We start from the raw sequence: 12288 nt of genomic DNA, 5'->3' as shown, positions 1-12288 counted from the left end.
ATTAGGTGTGGAAAAGTAAATGCGGTTGGTCGTTGTGCTGGTCACACAACATCCTCGTTTACCAACACACGGCATGGTCTGAATGGGGAGTTTTACTTTTACTTTACTACGCTAACGTCAATAACATTTTTCCCCTTGTTCGAGATACCAAACAAAACAAAATGTATTACCAATAGTTAATTAACTAATTGATTAATTTATTTTATTGATTCTTGGGAAGTAACAATAGTGCAAAATATTAACTTAATCCGAGATTGGGTGTGGGAGAAATAACGTGTACAAACTTTTACCAGACAAACAGACAGAGCGAGTTTATATAAGCTTTGTAAAACAAATATAAGCAGGAGGTATTAACAGTGTAAGGGTTAAAGTTTTCTGTCGACTAAGCTGATTAAGGAGTGCAGTATTTCTCGTGACAACGCAGTCCTAACTGTGACCTACATATTTTGTCACTAATCACGCTAACACTTACGTCTGATTTCTTTGAAGTGGAGGAGACTGCTGCTGTCGTGGCTACTGTAGTGGCAGCTGCTGTCACAGCTGTAACGGCTGGAGCTGGAGACGGAGTTGGTGGACACGGCTGCAATCACAAAAAGCATATGTGTAGCGCAGATGAAACTAATTCCAATAAATGCCATTACAAGACTAATGAACAAAAGTGTAACACCATAAATAAATAAAATAAATAAATAAATTATGGCTTTTATATAGCGCTACTTTCATGCTTATAGCATGTTTTATGCCATTTGTTGAAATGAGTTCTCAGGGAGTTTTTGTGAAGCATTTGGTTCTCAGAAATTACATTTTATGAATATATTGCTGAGTGTCACTCTCGGATGTCCATGTAGACTAGTAGAGATAGGCATGTTGACTAGTAGAGATGTCCATGTTGACTAGTAGAGACGTCCATGTCGACTAGTAGAGATAGGCATGTTGACTAGTAGAGATGTCCATGTTGACTAGTAGAGATGTCCATGTTGACTAGTAGAGACGTCCATGTTGACTAGTATAGATAACCATGTTGACTAGTATAGATAACCATGTTGACTAGTAGATATGTCCATGTTGACAAGTAGAGATAGGCATGTTGACTAGTAGATATGTCCATGTTGACTAGTATAGATAACCATGTTGACTAGTAGATATGTCCATGTTGACTAGTATAGATAACCATGTTGACTAGTAGATATGTCCATGTTGACTAGTAGAGATAGGCATGTTGACTAGTAGAGATGTCCATGTTGACTAGTAAAGATAGGCATGTTGACTAGTAGAGATAACCATGTTGACTAGTAGAGATAACCATGTTGACTAGTAGAGATGTCCATGTTGACTAGTAGAGATGTCCATGTTGACTTGTAGAGATAGGCATGTTGACTATTAGAGATGTCAATGTTGACTAGTAGAGATAGGCATGTTGACTATTAGAGATGTCAATGTTGACTAGTAGAGATATGAATGTTGAATATTAGAGATGTCCATGTTTATAAAAGAAGAGATGCCCATGTTGACTAGTAGAGATGTCCATGTTGGCTAGTAGAAATGTCCATGTTTACTGGTAAAGATGCCCATTTTGACTAATAGAGATGTCCATGTTGACTAGTAGAGATAACCATGTTGACTAGTAGAGATGTCCATGTTGACTAGTAGAGATAGGCATGTTGACTATTAGAGATGTTAATGTTGACTAGTAGAGATAGGCATGTTGACTATTAGAGATGTCAATGTTGACTAGTAGAGATAACCATATTGACTAGTATAGAGATGTTGACTAGCAAAGATGTCCATGTTTATAAAAGAAGAGATGCCCATGTTTATAAAAGAAGAGATGCCCATGTTGACTAGTAGAGATGTCCATGTTGACTAATAGAGATGTCCATGTTGAGTTGTAGAGATGAGTCAGTAACGTGAGACAAAGAGTGTGTACATGAAGAAAGGAAGAGAAAAAGAGAGCGTAGTGTAGTGACCTGATAAAATACTACAGGAAGACATGTCTTGATGCCAGGCGTTATTGAACAAGAATGACAAAACAGTTCACAATAACACAGTACACACACACACACACAAGCTGACCTGGACACCAAGACATTTTGACACACTAGAACAGATCAGTTCACAACACACAACAAGAAACATAAATACACAACTCGTAGAAAGAGCGATAAATGAGAGAAAGAGGGATACATAGAGAAAACAAGAAAAAAAAAAAGAAAGAGTGAAAGACAGAAAGAGAAAGAGAGTGAACAAGAAGTAGATAGAAAGAGAAAAAGAAAGAGAGATAGAAAGACTGAGAGAGAAAGAGAGAGAGAGAGAAAGGAGTATGAAAAAAAAAGAAAGAAAGAGAGGGAGAAAGAAATAGAAAGAGAGAGAAAGAGAAAAAGAGAAATGAGTACAGAAAAGAATGTGAGAGAAAAAATCAGAAGAAGAAAGATTGCAAAAGAGACAAAGAACAAGAAAAAGAGAGCATGGGAGAGAGAGGGAGAGAGAGAGGGGGAGAGAGAGAGAGGGAGAGATCAAAAGAGACAGAGGAAGAGAGAAAAAAGAGTGAAAGATTAAGAGAAAGAGAGAGATGAAAAGTGAGAAAATGAGCTACGAATTAAAAGAGAGACTTACAGTAAAGTTAATACTTATAACCGCTGGATTCACGCTCCTAAGAGGCCCAGGGACTTGACCTCTGTCATAGGCGTAGGCATTAAATGTGACCACAGTGCCCGCTGGCATCGGTTCGTTTAGTATGACGTCACCTGCGGCATTGACCGTAACAGAACCTCCTGACCCTCTGACAGAAACATCAATGGAAGGATTGATATTTTTAGCAATATAGGTCATTATGTAGCGATTTTGAAATTGTAAATATTCTAACAGTATTTTAGGATTTAATTTTTTTCGGGTTACAATGTTCTTGAATAATTTGTTTAACTTTCAATGATTATCACAATAAAAATATATGCAAATTTTTTACTCATAATAGATGACGTTATTTCCTGTTGTGGACGTCAGATCTTTGTCTGTCGCCGTGATGGAAAGAAGCTTGCTGCCTAAAGACAAATCAAGAAACAGTCAACTTACTAAATGTTCCATGCTACTAGTAACAGATTCAAACAATGGAAACTTTTATTAGAACCTTGAGAAAAAACTGACAACGCTGTTTTCATGTTCTTAGATTTCATCTCTGATATTATTAGCATTAGTGCTTTTTTTTATTCAGCGCGTCTAAAAGGAAGCGGAAACGAGTGAGGCCATTTTTACAAAGCTTATTTCAACTCACTCTGTCTGTCTGTCTGTCTGGCAAAAAAGTTGAACACGTTATTTCTCCCACGCCCAGTTTCGGACTAAGCTGAAATTTTGCACACTTATTCCTTTTCTCTGGAAACAAAAAGAAGCAATTTTAAAAATATCCAATTACTTGTAGTTAATTAACTATTGGTATTTTTTTTGTTTTATATCTTGAACAAGGGAAATAAATCATACTTGACATGTGGTGGTATAAGTTGAATTAGTCACCTTGAGGACTCTTGAACCCTTAGTGAAAAGGTATTTATACATTTAAAAAAAAACGATTATGTAAACATTCACAAAGATACCCCCCCCCCCAGTTGTGGGGGTTGGAGCAGTAGAGTGTTTGAAACATAAATCTAAGTTTATTTACATTGAGCATTATTACCTGGGGCACTGCATGCAGTGGCGGACCCGGTGTAGAAACTTGATTTAAACAAAGGGGCGTTGTCATTACAGTCGAGGAAGGACACGGTGACCGACGTAGTGGCTGTCAAATCTCCTTTGTCCACCATCTGTGAAAGAGAAAATAAAATTTTGTTGGAACTAGGCCCCAAGTTTATTCGTCAAGCTAGCAGTAAATTCATTCCAAACCTTCAATCATATGCTCCCTGTTAAGAGCACAAAAAAGCTCTTGAAAATATGATTTCAGCTTTTACCAAGAAAATTGAACGTAAGTCAGAAATCTTACTATCGTTAATAGGTAGCTCTGTTTTTAATCGGCTTACAAATAACGCCATAGGATTCTAGGAAGTCGCTCTTTTAAAAAATACAGATGTTACTTCAAAAAAAAAATAGAGAATTTAGGACAATCTCTTTACCTATCACCTTCACTTATCACTTAGTTTGTTGAACCGTAACATAAGATCTGTCAACCGTCTTTCTCCATTCCTCTCTTTCCTTCGCATAGGCTAGAATTTCATTCATTGACAGGCCTGTCCATTCTGTGATGTTGTCTTCCCATTGCTTCCTTTTTCTTGCTGGTACTGTTCCCTGAAGGAAGGTCATTGCGAGCCCTTGAGGATCTTGTAAAATTCCCAATCTCGGATCAAGCTGAAAATTTTGCACCATTGTTTCTTTTACCCGACTACACCAAAAAAAAAAATCAATTAAAAAATCTAACCAATTAGTTAATTGATTGTTTGTATTAATTTGTATGTCGAAAAGGGAAAGAAATGTTATTAGAGTGAAGCGGTGGTATAAGCTGAATTAGTCCCCTTTATAGCTCGCCACTCTAAATTGAAACAAACAATATGTAGCTAGACAATATTTTCTAGTCCTAAGTACCTCGCTAGCAGAGTGGATAGCACGTCGGCCCGAGGAGACGTGAGGTACGCGTTCAAATTCAGGTCGTTCCCCCCCCCCCTTTTTTTTTTTGTAAATGCTTTTTAAAAAACAATTACGGTAAAATCCACCCAGATATCCATTGTTTTCTCCACTTCACCCCTTCCATTTCCCCAACTGATCCAGGTTAGTGATAGGATGAAGGTGCCAAACTTTAAATACCTACAGCTGCCCGTGGTTAAAACCCCTAGCTCTATTAGGTTTGGTCACTCAACTGGGATAATTGCATCAATAACATGTTTGATGTTCTATGCAGCTGATTGCAGCTTAGCTTATTAACAAACCAATGTTGTTGTTTTTTCTCATTCAAAGCACGGGCTTCTTAATTGTTTAACTCGCCATCTTGTTCCAAGCTAACCCAACACTTCCAGCACAGTTCTTCATTGGATTGAATACTGAATAGTTTGTGTCTTTGACTGAATGTTTCGACATATTGCCAACTAGAATAATCCTCGTTTGCTTTCAACTTTTTTATAATGACATATAGAGTAAAGTGCGAAGTTCGAGCAGTACCGATTTGACAAGAGGTTCGAACAGTTCACTTTTTATTGCTATAACTTTTTTATTTGAATGTTTACCAAATTACTACTATATGGCTACTGCGCATGCACCTTTTTACTTTACTTCCGACACATACTATTTCCTTTTCCTTGTAAAGGCTAAGTTCATGGTGAGGTCAAACTCAGGAGGTGTGGAATTATTCTTTTTTACTACCCGGTAGTGAAGGAAATGGGTCATGGGATTAAGGCTATTTTTAAGTCTGATGGTTCATCAGCTCAAAGAGACTATTTGAAGTTGTGGAGGGTCGGAAATGGTGCAATGGATAGTGTTCTTGCGCTGGAGTAAAAAGAAAATGACTTTATAGTAAAAATTAAATATTAAAACATTTTTTTAGATATATTTTCTTTGATCTGCTCGAACCTTCCACCAACCCGATCGAGCTTACTAACTGGGTAAAAAATCCGCTCGAGGAAAAGTACGCTTGGCGATACTTACCCTACACCTCTTTGACTTCGTATTTAATTTTAACTAAGCCTAGTGATACATTAAATCCAATCTATTTTTATAGAAAAAAGGACGAGGAATTCAGAGATGTTTTTTCATAGGTTAGACCGTTACGGTGCTATAAAAATCCAAACTTGAAAATTGCTGCCAGCGGGCTTAATGCGTTCGAACTTCGCACTTCTATAGACAATGTTTCTTTAAACTTTTCATTATACGAATCAGAAGTTTCAATAGTTAAGATATTTAAAATTATTTATGTTTAATATTTATGAATGTTTTATATTTATAGTCAGTGGTCACACTTTATATCTGCAGGTGTCCACGGGTCACATAAAACATGCCGTAATCCCCCCTCCATCTTCTTATCTTATTTAATACAGACGTTACTTCAAAAAAGAAAATGATTACGTCCTACGCGTCATGCATTTAGTCATGCATATTAACCAATGACTTAAATTCTGCCAAGTCACAGGTTTTCCTGGCTAGCTCAGGCAACCCATTCCATGCTCTAATAGCACTAGGGAAGAAGGAGTATTTGTACAAATTTGTCCTAGCATATGGTACGAGGAATGTGCCTTTATCTTTGTGTCTTTCAGAGTATTTTATTAAATTTTGTTTTTGTATTTGAAGATTATGGTTCAGTGTTTTATGTATTATTGCTACTTTACTTTTGAGCCTTCTGTCCTGAAGGCTTTCTAAATTTAGTGATTTTACTAAAGGTGTTACTCTAGTCAAATGTGAATATTCGTTTGTTATGAATCGCACTGCTCTATTTTGTGTCTGTTCTAGTTTCTTAATGTTTTCTTGAGTTGAGGGGTCCCAAACAGAGGATGCATATTCTGTTATTGGCCTAACCAAGGTTAAATAACATTTTAGTTTTATTTTCTTATTTGATTTATAGAAATTTCTTTTAATAAATCCTAATGCTTTGTTTGATTTTTTTGTAGTTTCATCAATATGTGGATTCCATGACAGATCTATTACAAATTATATTTCATTCCACCGAAGCTTTGTGTTTTTTTTTTTTTTAAATATTTATCACGTTTTTCTTGTTTGACTGTTGCCCATAAAAATCTGCGATGCAGCTTTTTAGATTTCAGTCTTTCTAGGCCTGCCCGAAGCATCTAATCGAATCTCCAAACGATTTTCATTTCAATGAATGGAAGTTTTGAGAGTCATAGCTTACGATGATATTGAGAGTCTTCGGGCTGGTCATCGCTGCTGGTTTGTCCACGTCGTAATCAATGAGTGTGCGTATACTTCCGGTGTTCGGGTCAATGCTGAATGGGTCCATGTTGGTTGTTAAAGGGTCGAATGACCACCTCCTTGTGTCGTAGGTGTCTTGTTCGCTGATGATGTAAGGGGGAAGAAACTCTTGCTGAGTGAGGATTAAAGAAATATAAAAAAGTACAGAGTTAGTAATAATAGAAAGCAATACAGACTTTATAAAAGACAATATGTTCTTTAAAGGGGAAGCGGTGGTTGAGTGGTTAAGTGCTTTGCTTCCAAACCTGATGTCTTGAGTTGGAATCTCGATGAAGGCTGGGATTTTGAATTTCGGGATTTTTAAGGTGCCCCTGAGTCCACCCAATTCTAACGGGGAAAGTAAAGCCGGTTGGTCTTTGTGCTGGCCACTTGGCACCCTGCTTGTTAGCCGTTGGCCTAAAAAACTGATGACCTTAACACAAGGGTTCTCAACATGTGGATCGCGACCCCCTTGGGGGTCGAGTGACGATTTGTTAGGGGTAGCCTAAGGCCATTTAAAAAATATGATTTTTGTGTGTATTTTTACGTGTAAAACTTGACATTTTTCCATTGAAAGTTTCAATTTTATTATTGTTGTTCGAGGATAGATAATCAGGCTTGTCTTCGAGTCCGAAGATTAATGAGGAATGCAGTATTTCCCGTGGATGCGCAGCCCCAGCTGTGACCTACATATTTTGCCACTTCCAGGGTTTAGATTTAGATTTTCTTTTCACCGTCTGCGTCTGTCCTGGGCAGCGGATTTTCTTTTGGTCAAAAATGTGTATACCGCGGCCTTCGTGAGTGACCTCCAGCTGTCTCGTTCTGAGGCTGCATGCAACCAGGTGCTCTCTTCTATGTCAGCTAAGGAAAGTTGGCGCCTAAGCTGGTCTTTGAAACTCACCAAAAAAGACTGCCTTTGGCATACGTTCGTCTCCAATACGGGATACGTGCCCTACCCAGTGCAACTGTCGGACGATAAAAAGTCCCTCTATACTGCCCATACTAGCGTTCGCAACGACATGTTTGTTGTTCGGTCTTGCCACAGTATGTCCATGATGGAGCGCAAGCATCTTTAGTGAAAGATAAATAATGCACAGACAAATCAATCAGAATGACTTCAAACATTTTCATTGTCGCAGCATAAATATTTTAACAATGAGCTCGTGTACATTATTGCACAACGTAACGTGATACGATTTTGGAATCATGTGTTGACATGCTGACATAATTGAAAGCTATTTCGTTTAAAATTAAGTAGTCGACCGGCGGCGTAGCATACGCCGCTATTTTTTCAGGGCCGGTCTTAGGTCACTGCAACCTATGCGACCGAAAGATCCGCACTTTCATGGGACCCGCGCTAATTCAAGGTGTATAAATTATTAAATTAAACCATTTTATAACTTAAAACAGATTTCCCGCGCCCTCCTGTCGATTTACCAGGGGCTCCAATAAATCTCCTGAAATTACAAAATATACGAAAAAGTCCTTAAGATTTTAAATATATAGAAATATATAGAAAAAAAATGTCATTTTGGGGGTGTCTTTCAATATGGAAAACGCCAATCCTACCCGCGATAAATAAAAGCGGCATTAGCCGTAATTGTGTAATCAGGTGAAAAAAGCTTCTCGCGCCTCAAACTAATGAAGAATTACTTGAGGTCAACAATTCTCAAAGATTTGGTAGGAAACAGAATTATTATGATATACTATATGACTTTGCAACACGCAAGGCTCGTAAAGTAATTCTGTACGTAGTAAAGATTGAATAAAATGCATAGATGAATTTATTTTCTAATACCAACTTTTAAATTTGACTTATTGTCCGCTTCCCTACCCAAACGTGTCCCCGCGAAATCCGTTTCGAATAGGGCCCCACAGTGCTTTGAGTCCGGCCCTGCTATTTAGTGTTTGTAAAATGTTTGTTTGTAAAATGTTTTACATGTTTCGGATGTTCCTTCAGAGTTGAAGATAGTTTACTTTTTAGTCCAAGCCTCCCGTAAGATGAGGGGGGATTGGAGTGGGCAGGGTTTGACGGTCCAGCGCGCGGCCATCCGTAGCGACGTGTGAATACCCGTGTTCTCCCCCCCCTCTTGTTTTTTTCGTGGACTATCAGCAGAAATAAGAGAGTGGTCTTTCCTTTGCTTCTTGTTTAAACTATTGAGGGAAGAAGAGAATTATTATATATAGATAATATGTAATTCTTCAATAGTCCATGCTACTGACGGTAACACTTCATTAACTCTTTCTCTCCGTAATTATTCACCACATTCTGGTGGAATCAGCGCTGGTATCGTCAGTTAGGAGACAAAGAGTTAAGGAACTAACATTAACATGGATCTCCATCAAGGGAACGTTAAGAAAACAAGATGTTATTTTTGACGGTACAGGTTTTACTTCAATAGTTGACGCAGGAATTCCAAAACCTCAATGTGTCATTTGTACAGAAGCCGAATCTATGAAACCCCCCCCCCCTCCCAAAAAACAAAACAAAAAAACTTAAACGCTGACAAGGATACCCAGAATTCTAGACGTAAGGTTAGGTATATAAATGGTGAACGAGAAACAGATAAGTAAATACAAGTCCACGATACAATGTTAAATACAGATATAATTTAATTACAAAGAGCAGTATATATTTGTCACAGTCTCAGTTGACATTGCATGAGTTAATATTCACGTCATGTTAAGAGTTTAAAAGACACGTGGAATTCCTGATGTAGAAAACAGGAAGTAGAATGAATAAAGTTGACTTTGAGTTCAGTCATGTCAGTCAAGTTAAGTCAAGTTAGTTAAGTCAAGTGGGATACTTGGACCGGGTGGTCAAGTCAAGTGTTATTCTCTGTACGAGGCAGTCTAGTATATTTTGGTCCGGGATGGACAGTAGCGACTTAGAAAAGTCTGTAGTAATTTCAGTTAGAAAGTAACTTGTGGGCAGTTGTTGCCAGTGGTCTTTTTGAGACATGTATTAGTTAATCTATATTTCTACACAGTGTTACCCGCTGAGATGCGGACGTAATTTGTAATTGTATTGGATTTGTATTGGATACATTTGATACCGCTGCGGATAGGATTGTTTATTATTTCTTGACTTGTAGCACTAACAAGGAGTGCAGTATTATTATTATTATTATAGCAAAATAAACTTTATATTTGTCTGCTGAACGGACTTAAGTCAGTTTATAGTATTTGTCTTGTCACGTGTCAAGAGTACTTCAGGAGGCAAGAACCCAGCATTACGAGACATTCGCATTCTTCAACGTTACACCATTTAACATCATTTACAATATTTTAAGAATAGAAGGACGTATTTATCGTTATAAAACAATACATACATGGCAATACATATCAGATATTTACATAAGGATTAGGATTTTGTATGCTTATGAACGAAATCATTTTTCGGTTGTGGGTCGCTGAGTAGTGGAGAATTGTAAAAAGTGGTCTCCGAGTCAAAAAGGTTGAAAACCGCTGCCTTAACATCATCTGCCCTAAAGATCGCAAAGTCTGAAATGGAACTTTTTGACATATTTCATCTTAAGCTAAAGTTGCCCTTTCATATCATGCGGTCTATATGGCAGATGATGTATAGGTTATCTGTTTCAGAGGCCCACAGTTAACGAGGGTGCCATGTAGCCAGCACAACGATCTAACGCCTTTAATTTTCCACAACTAATGTCGGGTACCCATTAGAGTTGGATGGACTTAGAGGCGCCCAAAAAATCCCGAAATAATAACTATCAGTCTTCATCAGGATTCGAACCTATGCCCCCCAGGTTTGGAAGCCCCTGCCCCTAATTACTTCATCTTTGTTTTTTTATAAAGGTGATTATCAAATTTGAAATTTCTAAATCTTCTCGCAAAAATTAAATCTGTGGCTGTCTGGCATAGACTGTTTGGATATCTATCAATTGGTGGGGGGTCCGAGTTTGTTGGGCGCCTAAAGCAGCAGGGAACCCCTTCTCCCATGTCCTCAAAGTAGATTGGACCCTAGCGCAGTGAGCCTGCACTATACAAAAGAACTTTAAAAATTTAAACAAGAACTCTGTGAAAGACAGGAATTGAGAAAGAATGTCAACAGATCGTGTGTGGTGCCCCAAAGATCCAACAGATTAACACCAAAGTGAAGGTGATTTAAATTTAGCTTTATCATCATAGGAATCTTTGGGCCTTAGGCCTCTTTTATTTGACACTCTTTTATGGGCCCTCTTTTGTGAGCTTTTTTTTTTAATAGTTATGAAAATATTATTTAATATCAAAGACATACTACATAAGTATTAAAACATTATAATTATAGTAATGAAAATTTTTTTCTTGACGTTTATACCAAATGAATACCAATAAAAGAGCATATACTTTAAGGATTAATTATAATTCTCTGAATTAACTTATACTAAGTTATGCTCTATTTGAATAAATTCAGACATTCTCAACTCACCTTGCCTTCACAGATCTGAATGATATTACTTGTGAGCGTAACATTTGGCTTCTCGTTCACATCCATTATCTGAAACGACATGTAGCAGCGGTTCTCAGCCTTTTAAGCTCGGCGACCCCTTTTTTAAAATCCCACACTCTACCGCGACCCCCTTCCCTCTCCGCTCACACGTACAGCAATAGAAGAATAGACAAAACAATCCATTTTTTTTTCGATGGTCTTTGGCGACCCCTGGCAAATCGTCAATCGACCCCCCTAAGGGGTCGCGACCCACAGGTTGAGAACCCCTGACCTATATAGGAACAGGGGCGTAGTAAGCAAAACGGTGCGCCCGGGCCAAGGTACTTTGTACTTTATTGTCGCCCTATTCCATTTTCCATGAACCACAAATAGAAATAAAGGCTTATAAATAAAAAGTATTTAATAATAGTGTAATACAAATGACCTTAGAATGTATTACATAACTAAAACATATACAATAATTTTATTTTTTAGGACCCTCTGTGCGTGTGACGCCCCCCACGAAGGTGGCGCCAGGGACATCTTGCCTCCCTTGGCCCCCCTCACTACGCCTCTGCATAGGAATAGTATAAAATTTGAAAAAAAAAAAAAAACTTAAGAAGCCTTAGTCTTGACTTCATATGAAAACATATCAACATAGATGTCAATATGTTAGGAGTCAGGAGACCAAAGGCTTTCATTATCCAATATCGTCTGTAATGTAGCAGTTGTTTAGTTTCTATTTTATCTCATCTTATCTTATCTTATCTGATCTTATGAAATACAGACCATGTAAATGATGGTAGACGATGTATATGATGGTAGACGATGTAAATGATGGTAGACGATGTAAATGATGGTAGACGATGTAAATGATGGTAGACGATGTAAATGATGGTAGACGATGTAAATGGTGGTAGATGGTGTAAATGATGATGGTAGACTATGTAAATGATGGTAGATGATGTAAATGATTGTAGATG

At 37.7% G+C, this 12288-nt stretch overlaps 1 protein-coding gene across 1 annotated transcript in view; it reads right to left on the bottom strand.

Annotated features, from left to right (window-relative positions):
- LOC106074435 (protocadherin-16-like) overlaps positions 1 to 12288 on the bottom strand; it is a 29962-nt gene that overhangs the window by 5817 nt on the left and 11857 nt on the right. Inside the window, exons 9-14 of the mRNA XM_056016423.1 lie at positions 11306 to 11374; positions 6812 to 7003; positions 3665 to 3791; positions 2963 to 3038; positions 2614 to 2779; positions 473 to 580 (exon numbers count right to left, since the gene is read on the bottom strand). Of these exons, the coding sequence (XP_055872398.1) occupies positions 473 to 580; positions 2614 to 2779; positions 2963 to 3038; positions 3665 to 3791; positions 6812 to 7003; positions 11306 to 11374 (738 nt within the window). The remainder of the gene's footprint in view (positions 1 to 472; positions 581 to 2613; positions 2780 to 2962; positions 3039 to 3664; positions 3792 to 6811; positions 7004 to 11305; positions 11375 to 12288) is intronic.

Source organism: Biomphalaria glabrata, chromosome 17 (genome assembly GCF_947242115.1).
Source record: "Biomphalaria glabrata chromosome 17, xgBioGlab47.1, whole genome shotgun sequence".
In the NCBI taxonomy this organism is placed as follows: domain Eukaryota; kingdom Metazoa; phylum Mollusca; class Gastropoda; family Planorbidae; genus Biomphalaria; species Biomphalaria glabrata.
Note: the sequence above shows the minus strand (reverse complement) of the source record. Positions and strands in the feature narration are given on the sequence as shown.